The sequence below is a fragment of the Mesocricetus auratus genome, unplaced genomic scaffold (genome assembly GCF_017639785.1).
Source record: "Mesocricetus auratus isolate SY011 unplaced genomic scaffold, BCM_Maur_2.0 Super-Scaffold_100010, whole genome shotgun sequence".
Lineage (NCBI taxonomy): Eukaryota > Metazoa > Chordata > Mammalia > Rodentia > Cricetidae > Mesocricetus > Mesocricetus auratus.
The window spans coordinates 29,254,641-29,269,420 of NW_024429194.1; the positions used below are offsets into that span (position 1 = coordinate 29,254,641).

The 14,780-nt window shown below is 45.7% G+C and overlaps 1 protein-coding gene and 1 long non-coding RNA gene across 3 annotated transcripts in view; one reads left to right on the forward strand and one right to left on the reverse strand.

The window, feature by feature from the left end:
• Window positions 1–499: 499 nt before the first annotated feature.
• On the reverse strand, window positions 500–2,454 carry LOC110343204. Of its 2 annotated transcripts, none has more exons than XR_005879876.1 (2): window positions 2,293–2,454; window positions 500–2,199 (listed from the first exon to the last, which is right to left on the reverse strand). It is a non-coding gene; the product is annotated as an uncharacterized LOC110343204 (long non-coding RNA). The 2 variants fall into 2 exon arrangements; XR_005879877.1 differs by having other exon boundaries at window positions 2,286–2,454.
• Wdfy1 (WD repeat and FYVE domain containing 1) overlaps window positions 1,518–14,780 on the forward strand; it is a 45,338-nt gene continuing 32,075 nt past the window's right edge. Inside the window, exon 1 of the mRNA XM_005082506.4 lies at window positions 1,518–1,727. Coding sequence (XP_005082563.1) covers window positions 1,591–1,727 — 137 coding nt within the window. The 5' untranslated portion in view covers window positions 1,518–1,590. The remainder of the gene's footprint in view (window positions 1,728–14,780) is intronic.

Here is a 14,780-nt window from a genome sequence, read left to right on the forward strand (position 1 = left end):
TAACAGTGTGTCCTGATTGTCAGGTCTGTATGTTCCTGTCTCCCTTAACTGTATAATGTAAGGTTCCCTGTAAAAAGGATGGCTGACTGCTGGGCTTCTCAGCAGCAGAAGCAGATCCTCAAGCATCTAAAGGCTAGAGGCTATGGCCATACTGCCTCCATGAAGGTGGCTCTGTGCAGTTATCCGTGTATTCTCCATACCACCTGGTTAGAATTGTAACGCCCCTATATTCCATGTCGCCCCTCATTGCTTTATTTTCTTCATTGCATCCAACATTTTCTAATGTAGTATGTGATTTAATTTATTTCGCATGCTATTCATTTCCTTCAGCAGAATATCAGCCCCCTTCTCTCTCTTTTCTGTCTCCGTCTCTCTGATATTACTGCAGTTGGAACTCTGTGTTTTGTGGCACTATTCTTGCGAAAAGATGAGCAAATGTCTACATACCCCAGATAGGGAATGGACAACAGACCAAAGTATGGATACAACTAAAATCCAATATGGTGAACGAATGAGTTTTATTGTGGTTACTTACAAGGGAATATGGGTAAGGGGCTATTTCCAGGAGCAGAAATGACTAAAAGGACAGTTGTGTCACCCAAAGCTTACTTGAGCATGGTGACAACTCATGAAAGCTGGAAACCTGGATTGCACTACACAGGCTGCAGGCAGTTCTGCAGGTGGAGAGTGCCCTTTTTAGGTAGGTTAGTTGACAGGAATTGGCTGGCTGGTCTGTGTATCTTCCAGGTACTGTGCTGGCTGATTTCTATTTCTTCTCACAGCTCTGCTCCTTCCAGGCAGGTCAGTTTATCTGAGAGTCTTCTAGGTAGCTTGGCTTATCCAAGTGTGTCCCTCGTTTTTACGGCTTCTTTATGCTTAGGAAGGGAAGAAGAGAGGAGCCTAGAGAAGCTGGTCAGTTTCAGGGACTTCCTCAAGCTACTTTGAGTTGTTCACTTCTTGAGCTCAGCGAGCTTCCCTGATGGCTGCCATTTTTCCTCTCCCGTTAGGACACCCTGTTTTATTTCCCTGTAAACATCCCCCATCTTACCGAAAATCCCTTGCAGATGGACACTCTTAACCTCAGAGGAAACTGCCACCCAACACTCAGGTCCTTGTACATGCTAAGTAAGTATTCTTCCACTGGATGCCCTGTAGTATTGTTTGAAGGGCAGGTGCCTATGCTCTGCTACTGCTCAGATCAGTAGCAATTTTTGTTTGTTTGTTTGTTTTTTTGAAACAGGGTTTCTCTGTGGCTGCCCTGGAACTCACTCTGTAGACCAGGCTGGTCTCGAACTTACAGAGATCCGCCTGCCTCTGCTTCCCGAGTGCTGGGATGAAAGGCGTGCATCGCCACCACCCGGCATGGTTTGGCTTTTTAATCTTCCTCATGGTCCTGGCTTTTCTGGAGTTGTCTCCCAGGTCACAGAACTATCTCTGCGCGGCTTTTCTAGGCATTACGGGGTGCTGCGGCGGTGCTCGCGAGCTTACAGCAGCGTGGCGCACACGCGGCCCGGTTTCCCCAAGCAACCGGCGCGTCCCCGCCCGGCGGTCAGCTGATGGGCCGCCCGCGGGGGAGGCCGCGGCGCGAACATGGCGGCCGAGATCCACTCCAGGCCGCAGAGCAGCCGCCCGGTGCTGCTGAGCAAGATCGAGGGCCACCAGGACGCCGTCACGGCGGCGCTGCTCATCCCCAAGGAGGACGGCGTGATCACCGCTAGCGAGGACAGGTAGGGTCTGGGAGCGCGCGCGGGCCAGGGCGCGGGGAGGGGGCGGCCACGAGGCGTGGGGACCCTGGGATCCGTGGCTGTGCCTCTCTTCCTGTGGTCACCCCAGGTCGAGCGGCCACCCCTCTCTCCCGCGTCCCTGCAGTTCACCGAGGTCCGGGTGCCGTCAGGCGTTCCTGTCTTACTCTTCCAGTCTGAGATCGCTCCCCTGCCGCGCGCCTTTAGTTCTGGGAACCCCAAACATGCTCCTTCAGTCCAGGAGCTGGTTCCAAACGCCCCCTCTGTCCCGGGACCCCGACTCACAGAACCCTTCCGTCCCTCGACCCTGTTCTAATGCGTGCCTCCAACCTGGGACCCCGCCTCACAGTGCCTCTCCAGTCCAAGGTCTTCCTTCTTACAGTCATCAGTTAGGACCTTTCAACCTGGGACCTAATCCCGGCCTCCAGTCCTGGGTTCCCAGTGCGCCCCTGCAACTCTGAGATGCCAGTCGTCATGCATGGTCTTCTAGCCAGCCTTTGCCCCCCCTGCCGCCCAAACCCTGTCCCTTGGTGCTGCTCCAACCTCAGACCTTTGCCTCCTGTGTCTTCCTCGAGGGAGTTCACTTGGTGCTCCAGAGTTTCTGGGTTCTCCTGGGTCTGTTCCAAGTCCCAAAGGTCTAGTGACTGATTACTTTGGGACTTGGTGCGGGTGTTTATTCCTTAAAGGAACTCCAGGGACGTTCACCTCCAACTTCTAGTTTGTTTTGAGTTGGGGTTGCTGGGGTGTGCCTAGGGGCGGGGTGGGTGGGGGTGGGGTGGGATGTACCTTTCAATGCTTCATCTGGCTTTAGGATCATTTTTTTTTTAAACCACAGCTGCTATAATTATCTGAACTCTTAATTGATCAAATAATTGTCAAATTGGAAATAAAAATGGTTCATTCTTTAAAAGACTAGATGCATTTCTTTTAAAAGGAAAATTTATTTACAGGTAAGTCATTTTGTTTACAAGTAATTTATCTCCACAAGTCAGAAACAGAATGTCATTTATCATAGGACTAAAACAAGCCATGTCGTCAGTGTGGCCGCGTTTTGCCGGTCACCATGCTTTGGGAAAGACTCATTTGGTCCAGTGATTTCATTTCACCCAAGAGGGAAGTGAAGCCACGGAGGTGTAGCTTCTCTGAGTCAAGGAGATGCAGAGGAAGCCAGGTATGGGTCCCAGGACTTGTCATCTGGCCTCTGGTTTTCAGGGCAGTGTAAAGAGACTGGAGAAATAGCCCTTGCTTTAGAATTGTAGCAAGTTTGAAACCTTAAGGCTACACCTTCCTTGTAGTCTTAAGCAGCAATAGGCCCAAACTGGAAGGGCTTTGTGGAGAATTTCTACTTTTCTCTAAAAGCTGGAGGCAGAGGCCAGCCTTTTGTCTTCACACCTTTTGAAGTGAGTGAAACTGAAGGCCTGCCCTGCCTGGGAACAGGAAACTTGCAGCCCCTAGCTCCTACTGAACTTTTCATTTGGCTTTTGCAGGAGTCAGGGCTTTTCCCCTCAGGTGGTGAGCCTGTTTTCCCTCCAGTTTACATATAATTGACCTCAAACCAGGTGGTGTGGGATTGGTAGGATGGGGAGAAGGGGATGTAAACAAGACAGAATAATGGTATTTACATGGTATAAACAAGAATGCAGACAAGTTTATTAAAGTCAGCAGGCTTTATTCAGTAAAATATTTTATTTGTGACTCACGCATGTTTCGTAAATTTGCTGAGCATCTGAGATAACTGAGTAGGAGCAGTGCTAATAAAGATTTTATGGAAAGTGATTGCTAAGCTCCTTTGGGACTCAGATGTTCAGGGGAGTCCTGGAGCAGCTGTCCCCCACCCCCTCCTGCTCCACTGTCCTGCAGGTTCCTGGCAAATGACCAGACCACCAATGAGTTGCTTGCTACTAAAGGTTTCTGATGTGTATGTTAAGCCCTTTTGTAGGTACCACAGTTTGTGGGATTTAATGAAAATGCGCTGTGAGTTTAGTTTTGGCAGTTTTTTTTTATCTAAACTGTTACAGTTATCATACTCTACATTCATTCATTCATTCAGGAATACTGTATCTATTGAGTGTGAAGTCGTGGAGTAAAAGAGGGATCAAAGCCACAGTGCCTGTGCTCATATAACTTCTGATTTATTGCTCTTTATGGCCCTTGAGCCACAGACGCCTGTATGTATGTCTGAGGACTTAGAACATTGGCTTCCGAATGCGTTGGACATTTGTCTCTACCGTAACTATAAAGGCAGCTGACATTAAAGTATCTCTTTCCAAGTGCTGGGCAGTGTACTGAGGACGTGGCCCTTCATACTCCGCTCCCCAGATGCTGGGAAACACAGGAGGGAGAGACTCCTAGGCCTGGGTTCAAGAACCGTCTTTAGGAGAGGCCCTCGTGGATAAGGGAGTGGTTTGTAGAAGGGAGGGGCATGTCCTGGTCCAGCAGAGGGAAAGGACAGAAGGGAATGTCAAGTGGTAACGACTCAAGATGTTTTAAGGTGACCAGAGCCAAAGGTGTATGGGAGGCCATGGCAGGAAAGGCAAGAAGCCTGGAAGGGCAGTGTCTGGTTTTGGAAAAGAGTTTTGGTATGGCTGTTAGGAACTGGATTTTATTTTGCAGGCAGGGACAAACTCTAAAAGAGTTCAAAACAAGCAAATGAAGTGATTGAGGTCAATAATTAACCCTTAGAAGTCCCTTCCCTACCAATGCAAAATTGGACCGTGGGGGCAGGGGTTTGTATGTGTACCACCAACCCAGGCTCATATCCTCCATGCTCTCTCAGGGCAGCCCATTTCTCAGACCAGCATTTTCAAAGCTCAATACATTTTCAAAGTCAGAAAGACCTATGTATGGAGATTTTCTCAAAGCTCATTTGGTGCTAAAACCTGATGATCTGAATAGATGAAACTGTTTGCAATCTTTATTTATCCCATGCAGTGTAAATACTTAATCTGTTTTGTTTGTATAAGCATCTGAGGTGAAGATGCTTTTTCAGGGCCTGCCAAGAATATTATGAAACATAAGGTAATAGAACCTACTATATTCTGATGGCCATTTTGACAGGTCAGAAAGCTGAGGCACAAACCACACTTAGGTAATCACCAAGACCACAGCTATTGCGCGGTAGGATTGAGATCTGAATCCAGTTCTGCCGCTTCCAACCCTAGTTGTCCTTTTAATCCACCTCTGTTAGAAGTGACCGAGTCCAGGCTGATCAGCCAGTGATGTACCAGCAGCAAACACAAAACAGGATTCCCCTGTGTCCTTGATCAATACGCCTGCCTTTTTACTACTCTTCAAGATTTTTATTGCAACTTTGCAACTTTTGCCTTAATGCTTACAAAAGTAAGTTCTTATATACCTTTATTTGTGTGTAAATAATGTATGTATAAGCGTGGATGAACGTATACCACCATGTGCCTGTGTCAGACAGGTTGAGCTTTCTCAACAGCCATCTTTTTGTTTGCTTTTTAAAACTCAGGAGTTCCTATAACACAGGCTAGCCTTGAATATACTGTGCAGCTCGGGGTGTCTTGAACTCCTAACTCTCTTGCCTCCACCCCTTATTGCTAGGACTCCAGTCATGTACTTTTGATTTTCGAGATAAGGTCTCACTGCGTAGTGCAGGCTGCCCCAGAACAGCTCCCTGAGTGCTGTTGTAGGTATGTACTGCCACAAATTTGCTTTGGGAAGTAACTCAATATTTATAGCAGGATCCAGCTGAAGTTAATTTGTTACATAAAAGCCACAGAGAACGAGGATGTCCTGAAAGGAAAAGCTAAAGAATCAAGGGGCTTCCTGAAGTCAGGGCCCACTTTTCCAAAGGCTGTGCCAGCGGTTCCACCATCAAGGGTGGCCCCTGGGGAACATTTGAAACTATCTGCATTCATTTTGGGCTGCAGGGCAAAAGATACTGTTGACATAAGGACTAGTGCCAGTCCCACAACTCAGCATCATTCAATGCCAGGGCCACTGCCCGACATCCTGTGGTACACAGACCCCAGTCACTAGTCTCTATGCTTTTTAGAAAGTGGCTCTCAAACGTGAGTGTTTATTAGAATCACTTGGAGCTCTTGTGAACCAACGACTACTGGGCCCCACTCCTGGAGATTCTGATTGGGAAATTGAGTGGGGGGGGGCGCCTGAGAGAGCTGGCATTTCGGTCAAGTCCCTGAGGGATGCTACTGATCCAAGGACCACACTCCAAGTGCCCATGTTGTGAAAGAAAGGGGGTTTGTGCCTCAATCACCAGAGAAGGATGCTTCTTTTTAAATTGTGTGCATATGTGGGTCTGTGCACTGTGAATGCAGATACCCTTGGAGTGCAGAAGAGAGTGTTGGGTCCCATGCTGTGGAACTATTCTGGGAACTGAACCCAGGCCTCAGTATGTGCTCTTAATCTCTCCAACCCTTCTGTCTCTTTCTCAGAAGTTTGAATATGTTTCCCTGGAGCTATGTTATAGGTGCCCACAAACCAATAAGTACCTGTCTGTGACTGTTGCCGAATACCTGAAGTAAGCAACTTGAAAGAAGAGGTTGTCCTCGTGGTTTCAAGTTGTGGTCACTTAGCCTGGTTGCCTTTCGACCTTTGTCAGGGCAGTGCATTGTTGTAGGGAGAACATGGCAGAGGAAACTTTGAACTCCAGTGCAGACAGGAAGCTAAAAGAGAGGAAGGGCTAGGGTCCTAATGTGCTCTTCAAGGGTACAACCCCACCTCCAATTCCTTCCTCCAGACACATCCTAAGGTTTTCCAAACCTCCTAATAGCATCACTGGATGGGGACTCAGCCTTTTAGAACATTACATTTTGAAGGACATTTAAGATCTAAACCATGAGCTGGGAAGATGGCTTAGTGTGACAAGGTCCACGATCTGCAAGCATGAGGATCTGAGTTCAAATCTCTAGCACAAATATAAAAAGCTGGGCATGATTGTGCATGCCTCTAACTCCTGGTTGGGGGACACAGACAGCTGGGTCTTGGAGGTGCTTGAAGTCATTGTTGATAGGGAACATTTTGGGGTACTAGATTATGGTTGCACTTGGACTGGATTTCCTTGGGTACTTGAGTGCCCCAAAGGGCCTTCTTACTAACTCTGTGTTCCCACAACATTCCCTGCCTTGTGTGCTTAACTAATTTCTTCATACCTACTGGGGAAATTGTTTGAAGGGTCTGAACTTTGAGGGATACTGTTTTGTCCCATCAATGATGCTCCCACCTGTGTTTTAGATGTCAGCCTACCTTTCACCATCCCTGTAAATCTGACCTCACTACCTCCTTCCCAGCTGAATGCTGGCCTTTTACATTCCTCTAGCATTTAAAGCAGTGTAAAGCTTACAACAGTGTATCCATCGTTAGTTGATTGAATCACTAAACAAACCAATAAAGAGCCAGAGAATTTAAAACTACCTCTAGCTGTGCTTCCCCTGGGTTAGTTTAATATGGGGTTTCCAGACAGCCCTGCTGGGCTATGGGTAGAGCTGAAGTTGTTGTTATAACCTTAGGGAAGAGCGCTCCATGGGCCCTGTGCTGATGGTACCATTTCCCCTTTTGAATCCACCAGCTCTTTTAGTATAACTGTTGCCTCTAAAACACATTTATTTGTTTGTTTGTTTGTTTTTGAGATGGACTCTCATGTAGCCCAGGTTGCCCTTTTGCTCATTATGTAGCAGAGGGATGTCTGATCCTCTTTTCACCCCCACTCTGGGATTCTGTGCATGCTCCACCAAGCCAGGTTTATGCAGTGCTAGGGATCGAACCCAAGGCTCTGTGCATGTTTGGCAAGTGCTCTACCAATAGAGCTGTGGCTCCAGACAGTTTTGAACAACTTAGAAGCATATTAAGATGGTTTGTATTGATGGGAACTAACTCTAACCCTGTTTTTTTAGGTAAAGTGCATAGAAGGAAGATTGGTCATAGCTGGAAGCTGTTCATTTGTCCAGGGTGCTAACTGCTGTATTTTGCTTGTCATTCAAGGCCTAAAAGTAGATTCTTTAGTTTGTGTTATAAAATAAACTGAAGAGTGGCAGGAAGCCAGCATGGAAGCTAGTGCAGCAACTCTCCAGTGTTAGTGGGACCCCTCACTGGGACAGCCATTTTCTTTTTATAGTGTAATTAAGAACAGAGACTCCAGAGGTAAATTAAGTGCCAGAGTTTGAATCCAAGTCATGTGACCTTGGACAAGCTCCTTAATCTCTTTGCATCTTGCTCTTCTTAGCTGCAAAGCACAGATATGGCGATGTGTACCTCATGGGGTTTTATGAAGCGCTGACAGATTGATAACATCGATGGAAACCGCTTAGGTTAGAGCCTGGCACATGGGCCAGCAGTTGTGATTTTATTCCTATTTATTATGTCAACAAAGCTAAAAACATTTCTGCCCTGTGTGTGTGGGTTGTGTTGTATGTGCATTGTGTATGAACAAACTAAAACAATTTCTCCCCCTAAATAAGGCACTAGCGTTTGCAAGTCAATCACAAATGTAAACTTCTGTAACTGACTTTGAGTCATGGCTTTTCTTTGTTTCCTTATTTGGTCAGCTACAAGTCATTTCAGTCATACTCATCTCCCACACAGATCTCTCCCCTGCTCTGGCAGAGAACCCTAGGATCAGGTCCTTCAACTCACTAGTAGGACTCTCCTTAGAACCATACACACAGTCATGGCATATTGTAGTCCCAGGGCACTATATAAATCCAACACATGCAGGAAAGACGGGAAAACACCAGGCCAAGCTTCTGCGAGTCCTCCGAAGTGACTGTGGTGTCATGCAATATGTGCTAAATTCCTCCATTGTTGAATTATGTGACCCCCTTGTGTTCAGTACTGTTTATCAAGGGAATTCAGTGGAGACAGTATGCCAAGTGTTTGTTGGGGGCTAGTTATAAGGACACCCTTTCGTTAGCATGCACCAAAACTCCCGAGTCTTGAAAAGAAAAACACGTGTGGAGCATAAACCATATATTTTGTTCAAACATCAAACAGGATGAACCACTCTTCTGTGTTTGGGATTGTTGGGAACCCTCTAGGAATCCAAGGTCAGAGACACCAGCACAGTGTCAGCCTTGAAGGGAGGACAGCTGTCCCAGGCCTGACTCTGCTGTGAGTGCCTGTCCACTTTCTCACCCCTAGGCTTGTCCTCATCTCTTAACCACTGTTAAACCTTCATCGGTCTCCAGGGGGTGTTCCTGAGCCCTACTTGAGCATGTCTTGCCAAACTCTATCTTTAAAATGGCTTTTACGATGTTTTCTTTTCATGGCCTTCCATGACTGTTGTCTGTCATCAGGACTGTAATAGGATGCAGGGGAGCTTGTAACTCTTCTGTACCCAGCTTTATTTCCACATCCATTTCTCACTTCTCATTGGTTCTTGCCAGTGTGTTCTCTGTCCCACTAACGTCTCACCCCGTTCTCCACCTAGATGCTGGGGTTCATATGCACCCTCCACAAACCTCTTGCCCTCCCCCGTCTCCCGCATCCCAGCCTCTTAGGGCCACTCCTGCTTCTCTTTCCACCATGCAGTAATTCTCCCCTGACTGCCATTGTCAGCCTTTCTCAGCTTACTCCAGTTTGGTTTGAATGTATTCATCTGATCCTCCCATATGTATGGCCAGTGCCTCCAGAGGGCAGGTCATGCAGCAGGCCCTGGAAAGCTGCAGCTAACTAGCATCATTGAGTTGATTGACAGAGACTGTCATTGTTGTAGAGTAGGCCTTTCTCCCTCTGGCTGACTTTAGCCACCTCCAAGTTCTCCCATAGGAACAAAGCTGAAATGTAACTAATGGTATTGGTCTCTAGAACCCAGCATCTTATCTCACCTTCTGTCTGTAAAGTGTACTCAACACTTCATCCTGACAGTTAAGAGAGCAGGAATGTGTGCTTACTCACTTTATGGAGTATTTTTTCATACTCAATAATAAAATCATCTCTTTTCTTTTTAACTTTGCGAGACAGGGTGTCCCTCATGTAGACTAGGCTGGCTTCAAATTCACTATCTACCCAAGAATGGCCTTGAGCTTTTAATTCTCCTGGTTCAACCTCCTTAGTGTTGGGATTACATGTATGAACCACCACACCCTGCTTGTTTGATGCTGAGGCTGGCACTTTGCTTGGTGCCAGGCAAGCAGCCCACCAGCTGAGCTCAAATTCATCTTTTTAATTAGTCACTTTCCTCGCAGACCACACACACCTGTACTCAGAATAGTTCCCTGTAAGATCAAAGTGAACCTGGAGCCAATGTTCTACAGGTGAGAGGTCCTATGTGGGGACATTTTCCTCCTCTTATCTCGTCGTCTTTGTGTGCTGGAAGGGCCATCCACCTGGAAAGGCTTCTGGGGAAATTGCAGGTGCTTAAAGGCATTGTTGATAGGGAACATTTTGGGGTACTAGGTTATGGTTGCACTTGGACTGGATTTCCTTGGGTACTTGAGTGCCCCAAAGGGCCTTCTTACTAACTCTGTGTTCCCACAACATTCCCTGCCTTGTGTGCTTAACTAATTTCTTCATACCTACTGGGGAAATTGTTTGAAGGGTCTGAACTTTGAGGGATACTGTTTTGTCCCATCAATGATGCTCCCACCTGTGTTTTAGATGTCAGCCTACCTTTCACCATCCCTGTAAATCTGACCTCATTACCTCCTTCCCAGCTGAATGCTGGCCTTTTACATTCCTCTAGCATTTAAAGCAGTGTAAAGCTTACAACAGTGTATCCATCGTTAGTTGATTGAATCACTAAACAAACCAACAAAGAGCCAGAGAATTTAAAACTACCTCAAGCTGTGCTTCCCCTGGGTTAGTTTAATATGGGGTTTCCAGACAGCCCTGCTGGGCTATGGGTAGAGCTGAAGTTGTTGTTATAACCTTAGGGAAGAGCGCTCCATGGGCCCTGTGCTTAGCTTGTGTAGATTATTCCTGTCCTCTGGGGCTTGGGATTTTCCTTAGGTGGCTTGTTTGTACAGGAGTCACACAAAATCATTTTGATGCTTGTAGTAACAGATTACATCTGGTCTGATTTCTCCGGTCACATAGAAAACCTGCGGAGGCATTTCAGCCCCAGGTCTATGGATTCTTGGGAGGCATTACTGATTAGGGATGGTGCAAGTGCCAGGGTTCCTGAGAAGCTTCTGAATGATACAGTGTCCCCACAGACCCTTAAACTGCCCAGTATTCCTTCCTCCCTGCAGTGCAAGCCAGTAAGTACTTTCTTCTTTCATTCAGCCAGGCTTATTGTCCTCTAAAAATGAGGCCAGTTTCTAGTCTTTTGCTTTAGAAGGTCCACTCAGCGACTGTTCACTGTTTTGCCTCCCTGTTACCAAAGGAGACACACTTCCTATCTCTTTATGGGGGCCAGAGTCCCTTCCCTGCTCTGCAGTGACCTGCAGGAGAATACTGTGTCCCTTCATAAACTCCAGGGTGCTCCTGACTCTTGGCCAGGCCTGTCCCGGGCACAAGTTCCTATTGATGGCCAGCAAAACACTGAGTGGGGATCTTTGGTGAGGCTCACAGAGGCTTCTAGAGTTGGTCTTGTTAAGAAGGAAAGGTGGCTGTCACTTATTTGAAGTTGCCTCTGATTTGTTTGCCTGAGGCTGTGTGACCCTGTAAACCTTCATTCAGTTTATCTTCCTTAGCCTTCTTTGCTTTCAGAGGTCTTGCTGACAGACATATTCTTAAGGAGTGGAACATTTGCATTTTCTATTTTAGAGATCCACACTTGAGCACTAGACAAAACCCATCCCTGAGCACTTGGAACTCATTGAAAGGTGTGCAGTTGGTGGTTTGCTGGAAGGTCCCCATGGCCTCTGTTGTCCTTAGATCCTAGAAAGGACATAAAGTCAGTGTTTGCTACTCCTCTCGCTGTCTGGCCCTCATTATTTTACCTGATGCCTGCAGAGCCAGAGTGTGCTTATACAATTTAGTTATATAACTGTAATTAGACTCTTAAGGAAAACTGAGTATTTTTGGCTTAAAAGATGGTTCAGTAGGTAAAGGCACTTGGTACCAAGCCTGAGGACACAGGTTGGGTCCCCAGAACCCTCATGATAGAGGGAACTCTGACTCCCTTAAATTGTCTCCTGACCTCTACCTGTGTGTTGTGTGCATGTGTACACACCAACACACACATACTTCAAATAAAATTATTAAAAGAAGAAAAGTGTATTTTATAAACATTTCCACACACCTCTTCATAATTACTTTTAGTGACTATATAAGCTATTAAACCATTTGATAGCCCATCTCATTATTTAACCTTTTCTTCAAATCCTTGATTCTTTCCTTTTAACTTTTAGATGGGAATTTGTCTTTCTTTTTTTTCCTATTCAGTAATTTCTTTAGAACCAGTTACCAAGCCTGAAATCCCTAAATTCAACCAAGTTTTCCATCTTTCTTTTAAAAAATGACATCCACGTGCTCATTTATACTTGCTGGTTCTCTTCTCCCATTGTGTGAGTTTTAAGGATCAAACTCAGGTCCTTGGGCTCAGAGGCAAGTACCTGTACCCAGTGATCCATAACTTAGCCATTATTTTGTCTCACTCTTATGATCAGGTGTGTTTCTTGCTATGTGCGGCCAAACTCTTGCCAAAATGTTCTAATTTAGAATGCAGACAAAACATCCCTGAGCCCTGCAGTGGGCACTTCACTACTGTTTGAGTTGTTGCTATGCTTATCTTCCACAGCAGGGCAGGACCCAGACATTTAGTATGGAAGAGTTAAATTCAGAACTGCAGTCTTGCACAGTGATGGAAGGGATCACAGCTCGGAACCATCTCTGCTCTCTTTCTAGGTTGGTGGTGGAGCTCTCCACAGGGATAGGACTGTAGGGAAACCTGTAAACCATTTAAGTCGGCTCAGAAAGAAATGTTGCACTTCCATTCCAAGTATCTTTTGGAAAAGCACACTATTGTTTGAAAACAAACATTGGGAGAAAAATGAACAATTTTAAAGTGTTTTTTAGAAAGTTTTCTTTTTAGGTTCTTGGACTATCAGAGATCATCTGGCCATAGAGGGGAATGAATAGAGAAGGTGGCAGGAAAAACAGGACCTGACTAGGCTGGAGAGATGGCTCAGTCGTTAAGAGCACTGGCTACTCTTCCAGAGGATCTGAGTTCAATTCCCAGCAGCCACATGACAGCTCACAACCATCTATAATGGGATCTGATGTCCTTTTCTGGCAGACAGTGTACTCAATACCTAAAAAAAACAAAAAACAAAAAAACAAAAATAAAATTCTAACAGCAACATCAACAACAAACCAGTAGGAGTAAAGTTGTCAAGTACGAAATAGTCTGCTGGTTTAGTTCATTACAGGTGGCAGGGCAGTTTCAACACTGTTATGTCAGGAAACATTGGGTTTATGGGAGACAAACAAAACCACCAGATCTCAGTGCTTAATGTAGCTGGTTTATTATATAGTTGTAAGGACTTAAGTAATTTGCATTCAGTAAAACATCACACAATTGTTGCTTTCAACTTACTGGAGAGCAGACTTTGCTGACTAGTCAGTGCTTTAGCTTGGAATTTCTTGAGTTTTTAATAACTAGTCCAGCTGAAGTCTGTTTTCTTATAACCATGTTAAGACAAGGAGAAACACTCTGATCATAATATGAAATCATGTACCTTATGACATTGGAAAACATTGTTTAGCATACAGATTTTGAGGATCTGGTGTTTCAGGGATTAGATTTAATGTTGTTTTGATTGAACCGCAGACACAGAAGACCTCCGAAGCACAGGAAGGGAAGGAATGGGATGGTTTGAAGACCAGAACTCTGGGTAGGGGACATAGAACCGAAGTCTTGGAGCCTGATTCCCAGCGATGCTGACCTTCTCTGTCTTTACACAATAAGCTGTTTTCAAGGGGAATACTGTAAAAGTTTCCATTTCCTAGTTTACTGGGGGCCTAGCCAGGGTTGGATTTATACAGACCAAGTTGCATGGTCTTTGTTCTACAAAGAAAAATGACACCGTGCTGCAAATGCTGGAGTCCAGCTAAATGGAATCTTGAGTGTGGCCTTGGGCTAGGTTAAATACCATTCCGAAGGTGGTGGATTTGTTTTTTTGGGTTCTGTGACATGTGGAAGAGATGGGCTTTTAAGGTTATTTCCTCCTTTCTTGGTCTACTGATGTCCTGTTGCCCTTTCTGAACACAAAGGGAAAAGTGTGTCCCATTAAATCTGTGACCTTCCTGGTAGCAGAGTTTTAGTGAATTGCCCACAGTATCTCCTTCCTTAGACTTAAAAATCTTGACAGTGGTTAGCTGCCAATGGTCCTGTTGTGAATAAAGCCAGTGATCTTAACACAGAGCTGCGTGGAACATGACTTGATCTTAAGGTGCTCCCTTTGTACCTTGGATTTGGACAGGAGTCGGGAAGTGGTCATTGAATGGATTTAATACTCTCCTTGGAGTTGGTCTTTAATTTACTACTCGGCTTTGGCATCATCTGTTGTGTTCAAATGTAGCCACAGCATTTCTGAGTTAAGCAACATGGAGTATAGTCAGCATATATAAGGCCCCTTTTGTGAACCAGTTCTAGGGGTAATGCTTGTATATGTCCAGGAAATTTTTAGATGAAGAAATTGTGTTGAAATAGTATCTAATCTACCATCTACATAGAAGGACATGTCTGTAGAGAAGAGCTCACGGTAGAGTGGTGAGGGAGGAGAGCTTGGATAGAGGGAGGACCGTATGGATACGCGAAATATGGCAACTCGCTGGTTTTCAGGGCCTGAGTTGGGGAGTTACAGGAACTAAGTTTGCCACCTGAATCCTGTGTTTGTGATCACCACTGGTGTTTGCTGAGCATAGTAGCAGTAGACACAGTGTGGCTTCTTGGGGCGTGTATTGGGTGTACTGGGGGCTTGCTGGGGCTGGGAAAGAGACCAAAAGGCAACATGAGGAGATTAGGGTGAAAGTGATGAGTCCCTGGACTCTGGTGGCCAAGCTGAGGACAGTAGAGAAAGGACAGCATGATACTTAGAAATTACTGTTTGTTTCTTAACAAAACAGTTATCCAGGCATGGCGTACATACTTGAAATCCCATCCTCCAG